We start from the raw sequence: 15,582 nt of genomic DNA on the forward strand, positions 1-15,582 counted from the left end.
GGAAGTTGGGGAAGATCCCACAATACGTGGGATGGCTTCTACTTCTTGTCCTCCATCTCATCTCCATCTCTTTGCCTGCTCCATCTCAGCCATCCCGTCTCACCCCTCCGCTACTCGTGCCGAGTCAGAGCTACATAACCGACGCAATGCGGAGCCGAGATAGACTTACGTTCATTATGCCTCGGTACAACCCATCTGGTGGGTGAAGCGGAAGCTGACCGCGCAATCTGACTGTAATGTCTTTCTTGCATGGTCTCATCAACGATGGAGTCACGGATTCCTCATCCTCCTCTGCTCCCTGCAGACAGCCTGTAATTCCAGCATGGCGCCAGGGCGTGAGTAGCTCTCACCTCTCACCTCTATCATAGCCGCTTCACTGACACTTGTCCAGTCCCCACCATCGCAGCAGCTCTGGCCGGCGGCCTCGCCACAACAGCGTACCTCGATGCCAAATTCCTCTTCCGACACGACCTTCGCGCAGGCTCCCTAGCCGGCAACACCAAGACAGCAGTCGACTTCATCACGAAAAAAGTCCGCCAGGACAGACTGCTGATATACCACCTGATCGAAGACCACGCGCTCGGCCAAAACGCAAACACGCTGTTCCTCATCTTCGAAGACCGACAATGGACATACAAACAATTCTACGACGACCTCCAACGCGTGGGCAACTGGCTCCTCGAAGACCTCGACATCCAACCTCAAGAAATCGTCGCCCTCGACGGCGGCAACAGCCCTGAATACCTGCTCCTCTGGTTCGGTCTCGAGTCCATCCGCGCCTGTCCAGCCTTCATAAACTGCAACCTCACCTCCGCCCCCCTGACACATTCCGTCAAGCTCTCCGACGCACGATACCTCCTCGCCGACCGAGCGACCCAACCACTGGTGCAGCCCTGTGAGTCGGACCTCTCGGCCGCCAACATCACAACCCTGTACTACGATGCACGCTCCATATCCTCGCTGACCGACCGCACACCCTTGCCCCAATCCCGCCAAAAGGGCGCCAAACCCGACGAGCTCTCGTGCCTAATCTACACCTCCGGCACGACCGGCCTGCCCAAGGGCGTGGTCATGCGACGCAGCCGCGAACTCAACACCTCACGTAGCGTCTCGCAAAATCTCCGACTCACACCGCAGAATAGAATGTACACGTGCCTGCCGCTGTACCACGGCGCGGCGCACGGGCTATGTATTACACCCTCGATCTTCGCGGGCTCGACTGTCGTGCTGTCGCGCAAATTCAGCCACCGCACCTTCTGGCCCGAAGTCCGCGCCTCGCACGCCGATATCCTCCAATACGTCGGCGAACTGTGTCGGTACCTGGTCAACGCGCCTCCTTCACCGCTCGACCGACAACACAACGTGCGCATGGCGTGGGGCAACGGCATGCGTCCTGACGTGTGGGAAGTGTTCCGGCAACGCTTCGGCATTGACACGATCAACGAACTGTACGCGGCCACCGACGGGCTCGGCGCGAGTTTCAACGCCAACCGTGGCGACTTCGGACGTAATGCGGTCGGCATGCGCGGCGCCCTGTGGCATTTTTGGAACGCCGCCAACGAGAAGCGCGTGCGCATGGACTTCGACACGGGCGAAATCCTGAGAGACTCTGGCACCGGTTTCGCGATCGAGTGTAAGCCCGGCGAGCCCGGTGAAGTACTCCATCGCATCGACCCGACGACCGCACAGTTCACGACGTACTACAAGAACGAAGGCGCGTGGGAGAAACGGCAGTTGCGCGACGTGTTCGCGCCGGGCGACATGTGGTTCCGCAGCGGCGACATGATGAGGCAGGACCGGGACGGGTGCGTGTATTTCGTCGACAGATTGGGCGATACGTTCCGCTGGCGCAGCGAGAACGTTTCCACGAACGAAGTGTCCGACGTGCTGGGCCGCTTCGAGCAGATCGCCGAGGCGAATGTTTACGGTGTCGAGGTGCCGCATGCGGACGGGCGCGCTGGCTGTGCGGCGATCGTCCCGGTACAGGGGGTGAGTGCTCCGGTGCAGGGGGTAAGTGCTGATGATACCAAGGTTTTGGATCTTGCAGGACTGGCGGAGCACGCGATCGGCGTGTTGCCGCGGTACGCGGTGCCGGTGTTCCTCAGGGTCGTGCCGCAGCTCGAGTACACGGGCACGATGAAGTTGCAGAAGGGCCGGCTCCGAAGCGAAGGCGTGGATCTGGACAAGATCAGAGCGTCGAGCCCGGAGGATAAAATGTATTGGCTGCCCCCTAGTGGGAACAGGTACGTCGAGTACGGACAGAAAGAATGGGAGGATCTGAAGGGTGGCAAGGTAAGGTTATAAAGAGAGGTCCGGACAAGGTTAGAGTAGACAAAGTTAGTAGACAATCATATACAGAGGACTCGACTCGAGCAACCTATTGTCAAACATGCAGCTTTGAGACCGAGGAAAAGGCCAAGCCAGTCTCCCACAAAGGTTCATATATTGTTTTACGTCGGCAGCCTAGTATATAGGTTCTGCTGATTCCTCTGCATACATGTGATGTTCATGTTCGTTGCCCATGTGTCATATCGTATAGGTAGTATCCTTCAGTCGCCCTTCATGTCGATATAGTTCAACCCAATGCACAACTAAATCCATGGTGCGGAGGCCATAACCCGCGCCCCCGACGGCAGCTCCGCCGGATGTTCGTGCGCCAGCAGTGTCAGAGGTAACGTCGGTATGAACACGTAAGACGACTCACTACAGACCGGTGCCTGCATTGCGAAGTGCCGAAAGATGAGGCCCAGGCCAATGCTTGTACAATGAGCGCGCATGGCTAGAAAGCCTCGTCGGTTTGGGAGAATCGTCGTCACCATAGATGTTTCGGCCGTCAAAAGCAAGAGTTTCATTCAAGAGCTCGCTTCAGATCGTTCCATTTCTGCTTGAGACCCTCATGTTCGCCATTAAGCTGTCAGAATGGTTAGTGAGAGCTCGTACCACAGAAAGCAATGGTCCGGACTCACCTCAGCATACTTCATCTTGATCTCAACGAGCTCCTTTTCCATTTCAGTCATTTGTTCTTCCATATGACGATTTTGGTTTTGCACTTCGATGTTACGTTGCATCACTTGTTCTGTACCGGCTCTCATTCTTTCTTCGACATTTGCAGCCTCGCTTGCGGCGACTTTCCTCAATTCCTCCACCTGTCCCGTCAAACTCTCATTTCGATCTTGGAGTTCGGTATTCTCGACTTTGAGTCTGACCAGCTCATTTGCGATTTCGATGTGCTCGGCGTCTGATTTTTCGGCACGCTGCTCCAAGGACCTTATCTGAGCAGCCTTGGTGGCGCAGTCTGTCCTCAGATTCTCAAGCTCGGTTTCACGGGCTCTTTCAGCCTTCGTCGTCGTTTCGTATTCTTCGCGATATCGACTCAGCATATCCGGAGTGAGTTTGACGGCACATGCATCCTGAACAAGCAGATCGGCTCGGTACACTTCAGTGTCTGATCCACCCGAACTGCCAAAAAACCCAGACTCCAAGAGCGATTTCGACGAAGGCGTGGCATCAATGTATACGTCGAAAATCTTCTCCTTCAAGAAGTTGGTGAGTGCTTGCATGTCCTGCATAGCCAGAAGCGCCTGAACATTGCGTTGAATGACAGCCATACCGAACTTCAGGATTGCACCTTCAAGACCCTCACACAGTATCAGGTCAAAAACACGCATAACAAGTTGAAGCGGGAACCTGTAGGCAAATAATGTGAGGAACCATTGAGTTGCATAAAGTTTAGGGCTTACGCCTCGCCTGTTGAGATGGCAATATAGAGCCGGTTCGAGATCTTCCAGTAATCTTTCGAATTGGTACAGGTGAAGATGCAGGCCCGGCATGTCTTGTATGAACAAATCGCGCAGTTGATACTTGTTCATCAGCCGTACGAGAAGACAGAAGGCCTCTTCTTCTGGCATCGTGAATAGCAATGGCATGATGATGAAATTCATGCCTTGAGGATAGCCCACGGCATCGTCGAATAATGCATACGCTCGGCATACGTGGAAGAGACCATCTTGTAGGCCTGCAGCTGCCGCGTACTTGGAGTAGCTAGTTCTTGAGCCCATGTCTCGTTTGATCATTTTCTCAAGCTTGGCTAACGCTGCGGAATCCTCTTTCGCCTTCTTAGCTTTTTCCGCTGCTAATTGGGTCTGCAGCCTGGCAGCAACCATTGGATCTGTCTGTTCCTGAGAAGGCGAAGGAGAGGCGAGCCCAAGATTGGCACTTGTAGCTGGCGTTGAGTGGTCCGACCGGACTGAGGACCGTGATGATCCAACCGACTCTTTCTCTTTGACGCTGCCATTCACATGATTTCCATTGAGCAACGGCGATTTTGGCGGCGGTTCTTTTATTTCGGCACCCGTACCCCGATTTCGCAAATCCCAATAGACAGCTTCTAGTTCCTCGTTCTTACTGCCAGCAAGGACTTGCCAGATGACAGGTCGAATGGTCTGCGGAATCCCACCACTGATGGCTTGAGTGAATTCGTCGGGACTCGTTTTTGCAACGGCTTGTGGGCCTTCATTCACAACATTCTGCCAGAAGTCCCAATCGATCGACGTTGCTGTATCCGCTGCCGATGCTGCCACCCCGGCTACAGTTCCGGGCGCGAGATTTGGATTCGTCGGTATTGACTCCGTCATCGGGGAGGATGGCGACATGACAGGCGTGGCTACCATATGGTCATCTTGGCCCACACTCCCAGGCGTAGCAATTCCGACTCCCAAGCTTGCAGATCGTCCGATCAAGCCTGCTATGGCACCGCCATCGGCATCTTCCGTACCTTCCAGGCTTGTTATGCCTGCTTCTTCCCGAAGCCGAAGCATCTTGAACTGCTCCCGTAACGACGCCCTGGAGGGCTGTTTTGGTCCATTGGATCCATCTTGCGCCTCTTCTAAAGCTTTCAACATGAGATCGGGATTGCTCCCGAGAGTCGAGGCAGAGGCGGCAGTGTTTCGACGAACGTCGAGTTGGCCTTTCGATGGCAGAGGAGGAGAACGCGGTTCTTTCTGTGCGGAGGTGGCCCGGCTCAACCATCCAAAAGGAGTGGTCACTTTACGCCCGAAGGATGAGCTGGGTGGAGGTGGAGGTGGCTGCGGTGACGGCGCTCGTGCATCTGAAGCTTTCCTATTGGGAGGAGCTCCCCATGGGACTGAGGGCAAAGAAGCCGAGAATCCTTGGAATCTTGAAGGGCGAGCAGGAGGTTTCGGCGGATCAGTCTTCTCCGGTTGACTCGATTGTTCGGCGGAGGGTTCTGGAGCTTTTAATGTAGGTACTTGCTGTCCTTCGAGAGACTGTACGGGTGTTGAATCATCCGCCGGAGTGGCGTCCACCTCATGCTTTGCTTCATTCTGTTCCGGGATCTGTGTGCTCGCCGCATCTTGTGATTCAGGTTCAGATTGGGAGGAGGATGGTTGCTGAGGCTCAGGTTCGTTGGAAGTGCTGGTATCGGACGGAGGTTGCTCCTCGTGGGTAGAAGTCCGTTTGGAGTCGTCGTTGACGTCGGTCGCATCCTCAAATTTCTGTATTCTGTCAAAAATGCCACAATAGCACAAAGCAGTAACGGAGTTTGCGTACCTCTTCCGCATCGGAGTTCCCTGCAGGTGCCTGCACCGTCTCCATATTGACTAGGTTCAATAAAGGATTAATTGGCTCAAACCATCATCCTCTGCGCTCCACCGAAGGCAATCTAGGCTGTTAAACCGTGTTATAGATGGAAAGGTAGAAGAGGCTATTGAAAGGCGAGACCCTGTTGACGAGGGACCCAAACCGGACGTGCGGACTGCGAAGGGAAGGACGAAGAGGCTCAAACGAAGGGAGATCGTCAGAGGACAGCGAAAAGCCAGTGATGCGTCTAAGAAGAGAGTAAAACTTGTTGAAGCGGTTGAGGAAACAATGATGTCGGCGTCGACTTGTTGTGGTTGAGGTTTGGTTGTTGAGGGACGATCAGTTGATGAACCAATGCCAGTCAGTGCCTGCGCCTTCACTTTTTTCCAAGGCGACGCGGAGTTGCAGAAGTTCCCGTTCAGGTTTGGGACGCCGAGTTTCGTGTCTCAGTCACCAGTGACCAGTCACGCATCAGTCAAACCAGCATTAACACGAGCAGAAAGGCCTTGAACCAGACTATCCAAGCTGGTACGGAGTATCTGAAAGGACATTGTGTCTTTTCTTTTCCCTTCTCCCCTTTCGTGGGCATATGCACTTCGGAATCTTGGACAACCCTGACCCTGACTTGAACGGCCACGCTACCCATCTCGCCATCAAGGAGAATAATACAATTCCATGTTCCACCTGTCAAGCCCCGTCATCTCACAAGGAGCCCGTCTTCAAGCCACAGTGGCCACGCATCTGCCTCGACTTTTCCGTACCCCGTACATTTCCTATTTCCTATGCTCGTTGGGCCGCCGTCCTTATCAAGTTCCTAGGAATTGCAATCTTCAGCAGCAGCAGCAGCAACAGCGTGCGAGCTCGGTCCGTGATGCTTTGTTGGCAATGACAAGAGGCTCTGCATGTCTCCTTTTCAAATGGGGCCAGTTTCAACCCACCGTAGCTTGTACTCCATGTGGCCTCATCACCTCATTTCGGCTGTCAGCACGTCTCCTGGATTTGACAGGGCTGATGCTGGCTTCGCTATATGTCTCCGATCGAAGTATTCTCCAAGCCTATCTCACTGAGCCATTGGGCCGGCCTGGGATATTGTACCCGGTGATGCCGGCAAATTGTTCGCGTCGATCCACAGATTTCTACAGGTCTTTCACAAGAGACTGCTCCATATCTACCCATCTTCCCAACCTCAGAGGGTCACGCGCCTTGAGCTCCTTCAACCAGCCCAGTATCTTCTGCTTGTCGGCTTCTCTCAGCCCTTTGTTCAATTTGGCTTCCAATAGCACACATTCGATCAAGGCTTTATATGCCCACTGACAGTCTTCGGAATCTTCCAGCACCTCTTCAATATATTCTCGCTCGACACTGATATATCTCAGTCGCTCTTCGGTATTGAGGTTTGGCGCCATGCTCTTTGATGCCTGGTCCGGGTCAAATGTACACATCAAGTTCTGATGGTAGAACCATAATGACTGATCAAAGGGATCGAACAAGGCTTTGTGAATCAATTCAAGCTCTATGCAATTAGTCATGTGCCCCCAATCGAGAGCGGAATGTCATACCTTCATCGAGCACCTTTTGCCTGTCTTCGTCCGTGGCATTTTCCTCATCCAGTATCTTCAAAATGAGCTTGGTCCGGTTGTGCCAGGCGGAGAAATTGGAAAGATTCGTTCCAATCATTTTCTTGGTGTACTCAAGTTCGGATCGTGACATACTTTGACCTTGCAACGCTGAGCTTTCAAGACTGCTCACCACAATTCGTCGATAGTCCCAGCCGTGGAAGTTTCTGCTGTCGCGACTGAGCATTTTCCCCACCAAACCAAGCTCTTCTTCCCATAGATTTCGGGCCTGTTTGGGGGGAAGCAGCGCCGTGGACTGCTGTAGAAGCCATAATCGATGATTCCATATCCAATAGCACTTGGGGAATTTGAGTAGCAGGGGGAACAAGAATTGCAAGTCCAGCTGTATGATGTCCAGCACGTTACTGATTCTGGTCTCGTCGGTGATCTTGCCAGAAGCGACATCTTTCTCGAGATCGTGAAATTCATTGACGTAGATGCGCCGGCGGTGGTTCCAGATCGTGTAGTACTCGGGGTTCTTTTTGAGCAGTTCGGCAGTCTTTTGCAGCACGGCTGGCGTGAACTCCTGCTCTTTGACCTTCACAGATTATCAGCTTAGTTCTCGGAGAGAGACCGAGTTAAGACCTTCGTGTTGACTTCCTCTACAAGTCGCTGATACTGGGTGATCGCATTGAGTTCCTTCTGTCGTGATTCCTCGGTCCGTTCTTCGCGAGTGGCTGTCCGAGGGATTCCATGCTAGTGTCACGATTAGTTAAAGTGGTTGGGCCGCAATGGCCATGAAGTCCATACGCTCGACATGGTACCCAGTTTGAGGACTGACTTGATTAAGCTCGCGATTTGCTATTCATAAAATCAGGAAGGTGGGATTAAGTGTAGGTATGCCATGATGAAGGAGCGATGGCGATTCGCATTGTCAGAAAGCGGCGGCCAGATCTCCAATTTAAATTCAGGCAACGAGACTCCTTCTTCATCATTGATAGACACCACACCACATCCATAACCACAGTACCGCTCAAGGCAAGTGATGGCTTGCCACTAACATGATCACAGGTATAACAGATGTTCTAAGCATCCTTGTCATTCACGCCCGGGCGTGGCCGTTACTGCCACTCTACAGACATCTGAACCGCTCGACTGGACCAAGCCTTCGAAGCTGTGAGTTTATTAGGCTACTCGGCCCTACGCAACGAGTCCATGGTACCTCAGTCACCAACCGCGCACACCTTACGCAGACTTGTCCTTCAGTCAAGAGAGCAGAGGATCCTCAGCTTGGCCCTGGACGGTTTCAACAATGGGCGACCGCGGAAGTGATACCGAGCCGACCTCAGAAACTATAGTGGACCACATCTCGACTTCTGCTGAAGCGATTCCCTCCCTGACCAGCCAAGCAGAGGTCCCATTTGACAGAGGCCGTCCCTTGCTTAGAGACCTACAGCAACACCAATCGACCTCAATATTACCATCCGAAGACCACCCCTCTCAAAACACTTCAAGGTTGCGGCATCGACCTTAGCAGGGTCGATCTTCAAGTGCCGGCACTCCTCTTTGCGTCCGATCTCGCTTCACGTCGCCCGACAGATTTATCCCCCAGAGACCTCTGCACGTAGACAAGCGCTCATCATACCAGACAGGAAAGCCTCCTACCTTACTGCGGGGCCGAGAGAGGAGTGACAGACGAAGAGACGGTTCGATCGATCCTTTTCGTTCAGTCAGCGAGACAAGGTCAAGAACGTTGGCCAGGCAAAGACAATCTCATAATGTCTACAACCTCCGACCACCACACTATGTCCCGTCGTTCGTCCATGGCATGGACGCCTCACCACCACACATTGATTGGCGAACAGGGCTGGGATCGCTGCGTCGAGTCAGTGGCGGATTTTGGACTGTTGGTGGTCAACTAATGGTCCAGCTTGGACAACTGCCAGGGGTCAGCGCTTCCACTGGAGGACGTCTCGCTAGCGGAACCACGGCGCCATTGCATACTGCTTCCTTTCTGGACCACGCTACTACTGGCGACCGAGCTATGGGCCATGAACATCGCCTTGCGCTCGCTCTTGACATCGACCAAGCTAGCCGAGTATTACTTCAGACCCCGCCCGTCGGCGAAGATATCCCGAAGCTTTCAGCGGCACGTAGCGGTTTCGTCTGGAGAGATAGTAGCTGGACGCGAGATCTGGACATCCGGTGTAGGTGTGGTCGAACTTGCAGAGATTTTGCTAACCCCAATCTCAGCAGTGGCATCGAAAAATGACAAACCAGTCCATAGCGAAAAAGCGATACCAACAGTACCTTTCCGGGTGCTCGACGCTCCGAATCTCAAGGACGACTACTACTGCTCCGTTTTGGCATACAGCTATACCTGTCATACATTGGCAGTTGCCCTGACCCAGAAGGTGTATCTATGGACGGAACAATATGGCGTCCGCTACCCTCCTTTGCCTCCAACTCGGCCGACCAATTTTGTTACCGATCTAGCATTCTCGTCCGAACCAGGAGGCAGAGCTATCTTGGCAGCGGCGCGGAACAGTGGCACTGTCATGCTTTGGAGCTTGTTGGAATCCAGGCCCAGATTCGAAGCTCCACATTCATGCGCAGCATCATGTGTGTCCTGGAAACCAACCGAGACATATCGACCATCGATCGACGGTGAAGACATCGTTCCTTGCGAGGATCTGCTCGTTGGCGACGATGCTGGAACAATCTATTACTACTCACTGGAGTGGCCCGAATTTGCCCCAGGTTCGATGACTCTAATCGCCAAAATCGATGCGCACAGTCAGAATATCTGTGGTCTGGCATGGTCCCCTGATGCCGAACTCTTTGTTTCTGGTGGCAACGACAATCGGGCATTTCTCTATGATCCCAAGATCATACTAGAAGCTCAACGTGACATTCATGCCTCTGGCAGCACTGTCGAGAACCCAGCACGACCCGCTACGCCAGCTGATCGGGAATTATCGACAACAGATGCCGGCTTGATGACTCCGCCTTCAAGTTCCGAAAGGAACACCAGTGGGAGCCAGATGACTACAACAACTGTTCATGCGAGACCGGACGCGCCCGTGGAAGGGACCGGGCTTGAGACACCTCCTGCCAGTCCCGACAGGCACGAAAGCATGCCGACTCAAGCACCAGATAGCAACATTCGATGGCTCAGGACCCAGAATGCTCCTGCGATGCACGATCTGCCTCCCGTCCGAATCGATCTAGCAGATCCGAATATACCTGGTATAGCGAATATGCATGTATACTCATTCTATCATTCTGCTGCTGTCAAGGCTATTGCATTCGCTCGTTGGCAGCCAAGTCTTCTTGCCACAGGTGGAGGTAGCAACGATCGCCAGATTCACTTCTTTCATACAGGCTCCGGTGCCACCCTAGCCCAGATCAATGTCTTCTCCCAGGTCACCAGCTTGGTGTAGAGCACTACTCGACGAGAAATTGCGGCAACCTTCGGATACTCTCAACCAGAGCATGAGATCAGGATTGCTGTCTTCAGTTGGCCAAGTTGCGAATGCGTTGTTAGCATTCCATGGGATCGCAAGCAGAATGGAGAAATTGGACGTGCCCTGTGGGCAATACCTTATCCAGGGGGCCCGAACGATGCTATACCCAGTCGAAGACAAAGCAGTTCTTCTGACGGCTTCGCAGCTTGGGAGGCTGTCCGACAAACAGAGGCGCAACGTGCAGGGCTCCCAACGACGACCGGTCCTTGGCGAGGCCGAAGTCCTGCACCGAGCCTGGACAGAGGCAATACCGACACTCCCACTCGTCGGTCGAGAATGACTTCTTGGAGTCGACCACGGGACACTCTCAGAAGAGATCTTCGTGGCGAAGGCGAGCCGTGGGCCAGTCGGACAGAAGAAGAGGGCAGCTTGATCATCGCTTGCTGTGATCAGACCGTCAAGTTCTTTGAGATCTGGGCAGGCAAGAGCAAAGGCAAAGGGCGTGGTCTGGGTAACAGGCATAGAGTGCTGGGTGGAAGTCGCGTGCTTGAAGGTTGGTACGAGAATGTGGGTGTAGATGAGATTGGGTCTGGCGAGGTGATCCGTTAGACGAGAGCCCTACTATTCGGTTGCAAGGTTGACTGGCATGGCGACCACATTATGCTCAAGGCGTATTCATCGTCATCACACACCTGAGGTTGTCACGACTTATAACAGCTGGACTGAGCAATGGCAGTATTGTCTACCTCTATTCATAGGATATCGCATATGGGCAGTGATGCCGTAGCATCAATATCATCGCTTCCGTCAAGTCCAACATGCTTTTCCGAAATGTTCCTTTGATGCTGTTCATGCTGATTATAACACCATGTCTCTATGCAAACAAGACATCACTTTTGATGCGTTCAACCCACGAGGTAGCCGTATCCATGTCCAAGTCCTGAACCGAGCTTACGGTATCCACATCCATGCTCCCTGAAAAGCCATGCTCACAACCACAGGCCCCTGCGGTATCTCAAGGTGAATTGAACACTCCGATATGCAAGGACAGTGCCTCAGCTCTTTCCACCCTTCTTCTTCGAATTCTTGCTCTTCGACTTTTCAGCTCTTTCTACCCTTCATTTTCTTCGGACTCTTGCTCGTCGACTTTGGCTCGGGCGGAGCCTGCACCTCTTCTGACTCACTGTCACCTTCGACGTGCACATCGTCCTCATCACTCGCCATCTCAATCTCGCCGTCATTGATGAAGCTGTCCATCTCCGAGTCCTCGTCGTCGTCGTCCTCTGCTTCGTTGCTGCGCTCTTCATCCGAAGAGACCTCGGACTCGGATTCATCCGCAACCTCGCCGCCCACGTCATCCGGGTCAGACTCCTCGGCGCTGGACACTTCAGCTTCAACATCAACCACTCCGTTGATTCCGACAGCATCATTATCTTCATCTTCGTCTTCGTCTTCATCCTCCTCGCTTTCCTCAGCGACTCCATTTTCAAGAGGCATCGTATCCTCATTATCCTCATCTTCATTTTCGCTCTCGCCCTCTTCACTGATCAGATCTTCAAGCGCTTTTCGCCCTTTGGCCCGCTTACTCGGCCTGATAGTCTCCAAGCCTTCGTCCAGATCGTCGTCCTCATCCTCACTGTCCCAATTATCCCCTCCGTCGGCGCCTTCAATATAGATCATCCCAGGTTCATTTCTATCTCCTCTCCTTGCACCCTGCTGAGCAACAACATCCTTGCGATACCGCAACTGGGCATCCAGCATATCCAGCTTCCCCTTCAAGAGCAACAGACTATCCATTGAGCGGACCCGTTGGCCGAGAATCTGATACAAAGTGCGCACCTTGCCCGTGACATCCGGCTGCGCGGCAATCGCCCCGCCATGCGCGATGCACGTCCATTGGACCCAGGCGATCAGGTTGCCGTACCGACCGGGTCGAGAAGCCAGGCGCTCGGCGAGTTTCGAGAGCAGAGCGCCCGCAAGACCAGGGTCGAGACGCTGGATGGTGTTCTTGACAATGGTGATGTCGAGCGTGTGTAGGCACGCTTCGAGGAGATTGTTGTCGTTTGTGCGCAGGGCCTGCGTGAGTACGGTCCCAAGAGACATGCCGCTCGGGATTACAGGGTTGCCGGACTTGATAGTGAGAGTGGAAGCGTCAGGAGGGAGGGCCGAGGAGATTGAGATCTCTGTGGGATGACGGGACGCGAGGAGTTCGCCGAAAGTGGGCTCTGCTTCTGGGTCGGCCATTTCTTCGTCGGACGCTGCGTCGACGGCATCGGCTTCTGCCATTTCTTCATCTGAATCTGCTTCAACTTCAGACGCTTCATCCAAGTCTTGCTCGACGTCATTTGAGGCAGCTTGGGTGTCGGTGGGGGACTGCTCTTCATCTTCTTCATCATCGTCGTCGACCTCCTCGGCTTCATCCTCGCTCTCATCGCTTGAGAGGTCGATAGTGACGGGCTGAGATCCACTATTGACGACCACGGTCTTGGACTCGTCGACATGAGACTTGCCCATATCCTTGACACCGTTCAGAGTGGCTGTATTCAAAGTGGATGCACTCCGCACTTTGACAACATCCTTCTGGCCGCCAAACAGGAGTTGTCCATTGCCTTCGTCTTGCCATCTGATTTTTTGGAACGAGAAATCGGCACCACTATCTGCCGAGGCAACCACAATGTCATGACCCTGGATAGACGCAGCAAATATGGGTACATGCTTGCTCTTGGGGTCTGGGCTCACCAAGCGGATTGAGGCACCGGCTTTCCTTGTGAGGTTTTTCCTGCTAGACTTCAAGTCGCCATTTATTTGTTCTGCCTGGGCGAATGGTTGCCAGAATAATTCCACAGTCCCATCCTTCGTCAATACACTTAAGAGTTGTTTTCGCCGTATCTGCACGACGTCTTCGGATGGGTCGTACACATCTGCGGCGATAACTCCACTTCCGGCGACCAATGTTCGTACTAAATTTCTGTTCTGCAGGCTGTAGACGTTGATGTATCTATCTGAATCTGAGGCGAGGAAGAACTCTTCCTCCGAGCCCGCCTTGATGCCGGATCTGAACAAGGAGTGGATCGAGTTCTTGAACGAGTCGAATCGAGACAGGTGGGGTTCTCCTTCGGCGTCGAAATCGTATGCTATCGGAGTAGATGATGCACATAGTATCTGGAAGGGGTTGGGCGAGGGAGTTGCAAGCACATTGACAGCTTCTGGAATATTGAGCGTTCTAGTAGGAGTTAGTCACTGCGATTTTCGCATAACATGGACGTCAGGATGTTCTGACCTTATCGCCTGATTCTTGCTGAGATCCCACTGTATGAGCTTTTGGTCTTCACCTATACTCCACCCTTCTCGATAGTCTGTAGAAGGGGAGAATTTGAAGTCCGTGACGGTCCTTTCATGCCCACCACTCAATGTGCCGATTACCTTGGCCTCAGCTGGTGAAAACATGCAGATCTCTGAAGTACTCGTTCCATATGCAACGACTGCACCTTCAGTCTTGTCTTGACCCCTCTTGCGCTTCTTGTTCTGCTTTTGATCCCGATAGGCAGCACCATAGTAGCCCCAATCGAGACAGGTAATTCTGGAGCCGGGTCTAGTCTCGTGCTGGCAGCGTAAGCGACCGGTCGTGGTGTCATGTATGCGCAACTGCTGTGAGTCGAAACTTTGGATGACCGAAGCAAACAGCCGTAACTGTAGCTGAGAAGGTGCAAAGGAGGACTTCAGCACTGAGGATTTTTGTGAAGTCGCAGATATTGACGACACCGCTGTGCCTGCGGAGGAATTTTTGGCGGCCGCAGTCGATGAGGATTTTCGACTCATTCTGGCGGTATCTTGGGGTGAATACGAGGAACAAAGAGGGAACAAAGCAATCTTGTGGGACGAAGCACTACTCAGACACGGATTCTGTCGAGTATTGTGCTAGTATTGGTGCTGCCTCACCAGACTGGCGGTTCTCATACAAATTTCCCAGTCGAAAAAAAGTTCGGAGTTTGGAGAATTAAAGACAATACTCCCACTAGAAGGACGCCAAACTATGAATGGTCTAGTCGGAAGATTTCCTCCTACTACGTACCTTTTAGGCACTTTCTGCTGGCGAACTTCTCTTCTGGCTGAATATCTTGCTTCTCTTCAACAATTCAGTTGTTATGTTGTGTTCTTGTCCTTGCAGGTATTTCAGCTCCCATGCGACATGACATGTCTGCGAAAGCTAGAGTGATGAGAACATTTTCCAAGATCCTGACGCCGAGTGCATGCATAGCCGCCGAAGCTGGAGAAACCTTCAGTGGTAGGCTGCCTATCTCTGCCCGGCAAGCTGCCTCCCCTTTCTCGATCCCGAGAAGTAATATCGACATCGCATCGCCACAAAGTTCCGGTCACAGCAACCCTGGCTGCGATGTTCATCTTGCAATGCAAAATCACGCCCGCTGAGGAGTGCCAGATGCCAAGGCACGAGCACTACTGATATCTATCCTCCTCCGACTGTTGGGCAACGCTCTCTCTCCAACAATCATGCACGAGGTAAGACATGTCTCCGACTCAAGATACAAGCCATGGATCATGTTGCGGTTACGGAGAAGTTGCTTCTACTGATCCGCGGCTCAATTCGGTGAAGCCGGCAGCCTGCGGAGATTGCTCAACAGGGGCAGAAAACGACCAAAAATCTTGGGCACGATGTGCCGTGCAAACGCATTGACGACCGGATGCAGAAGACCACTTGAGCAACTCTCCAAGGATCTGTTCGGAAGCACGAGGCATGCGCATTCATCATTGGAAAGGTTCGCACCTCGAGGAATACCTCCGTCGTGGATTGCGAAGGATGCCTAGCGCCCCACGTGACTGCATCCGGATTTTGCAGTGATCATCTCGAAAGATATGGAACAGGGATGCGCCATGAGAACATGATGATCGCGTGACACAAGCGCCGCGTGCAGGCTGCAATCAGAAGTAGAGCTTTACACAAC

At 53.1% G+C, this 15,582-nt stretch overlaps 5 protein-coding genes across 5 annotated transcripts; 2 read left to right on the plus strand and 3 right to left on the minus strand.

Annotated features, from left to right (window-relative positions):
* The first annotated feature begins 66 nt into the window (after positions 1-66).
* On the plus strand, positions 67-2,378 carry PV05_03437 (uncharacterized protein). Its single transcript, XM_013464077.1, has 2 exons — positions 67-335; positions 392-2,378. The coding sequence occupies exons 1-2, from the start codon at positions 323-325 to the stop codon at positions 2,302-2,304; spliced, it is 1,926 nt and encodes a 641-aa protein (XP_013319531.1). The 5' UTR covers positions 67-322; the 3' UTR covers positions 2,305-2,378.
* PV05_03438 (uncharacterized protein) lies at positions 2,363-6,123 on the minus strand. The gene is made up of 3 exons (XM_013464078.1): positions 5,569-6,123; positions 2,967-5,513; positions 2,363-2,911 (listed from the first exon to the last, which is right to left on the minus strand). The coding sequence occupies exons 1-3, from the start codon at positions 5,611-5,613 to the stop codon at positions 2,849-2,851; spliced, it is 2,655 nt and encodes an 884-aa protein (XP_013319532.1). The 5' UTR covers positions 5,614-6,123; the 3' UTR covers positions 2,363-2,848.
* Positions 6,124-6,692: 569 nt separating this feature from the next.
* On the minus strand, positions 6,693-8,068 carry PV05_03439 (uncharacterized protein). The gene is made up of 4 exons (XM_013464079.1): positions 7,965-8,068; positions 7,800-7,910; positions 7,158-7,752; positions 6,693-7,111 (listed from the first exon to the last, which is right to left on the minus strand). Exons 1-4 carry the CDS (start codon positions 7,971-7,973, stop codon positions 6,735-6,737), a joined length of 1,092 nt encoding a protein of 363 aa, XP_013319533.1. The 5' UTR covers positions 7,974-8,068; the 3' UTR covers positions 6,693-6,734.
* A 40-nt stretch (positions 8,069-8,108) lies between these two features.
* Positions 8,109-11,432, plus strand: PV05_03440 (uncharacterized protein). The gene is made up of 2 exons (XM_013464080.1): positions 8,109-9,361; positions 9,408-11,432. The coding sequence occupies exons 1-2, from the start codon at positions 8,983-8,985 to the stop codon at positions 10,595-10,597; spliced, it is 1,569 nt and encodes a 522-aa protein (XP_013319534.1). The 5' UTR covers positions 8,109-8,982; the 3' UTR covers positions 10,598-11,432.
* On the minus strand, positions 11,346-14,576 carry PV05_03441 (uncharacterized protein). The gene is made up of 2 exons (XM_013464081.1): positions 13,902-14,576; positions 11,346-13,844 (listed from the first exon to the last, which is right to left on the minus strand). Exons 1-2 carry the CDS (start codon positions 14,438-14,440, stop codon positions 11,723-11,725), a joined length of 2,661 nt encoding a protein of 886 aa, XP_013319535.1. The 5' UTR covers positions 14,441-14,576; the 3' UTR covers positions 11,346-11,722.
* Positions 14,577-15,582: the final 1,006 nt, after the last annotated feature.

The sequence above is a fragment of the Exophiala xenobiotica genome, assembly GCF_000835505.1.
Source record: "Exophiala xenobiotica strain CBS 118157 unplaced genomic scaffold supercont1.2, whole genome shotgun sequence".
Classification (NCBI taxonomy): domain Eukaryota; kingdom Fungi; phylum Ascomycota; class Eurotiomycetes; order Chaetothyriales; family Herpotrichiellaceae; genus Exophiala; species Exophiala xenobiotica.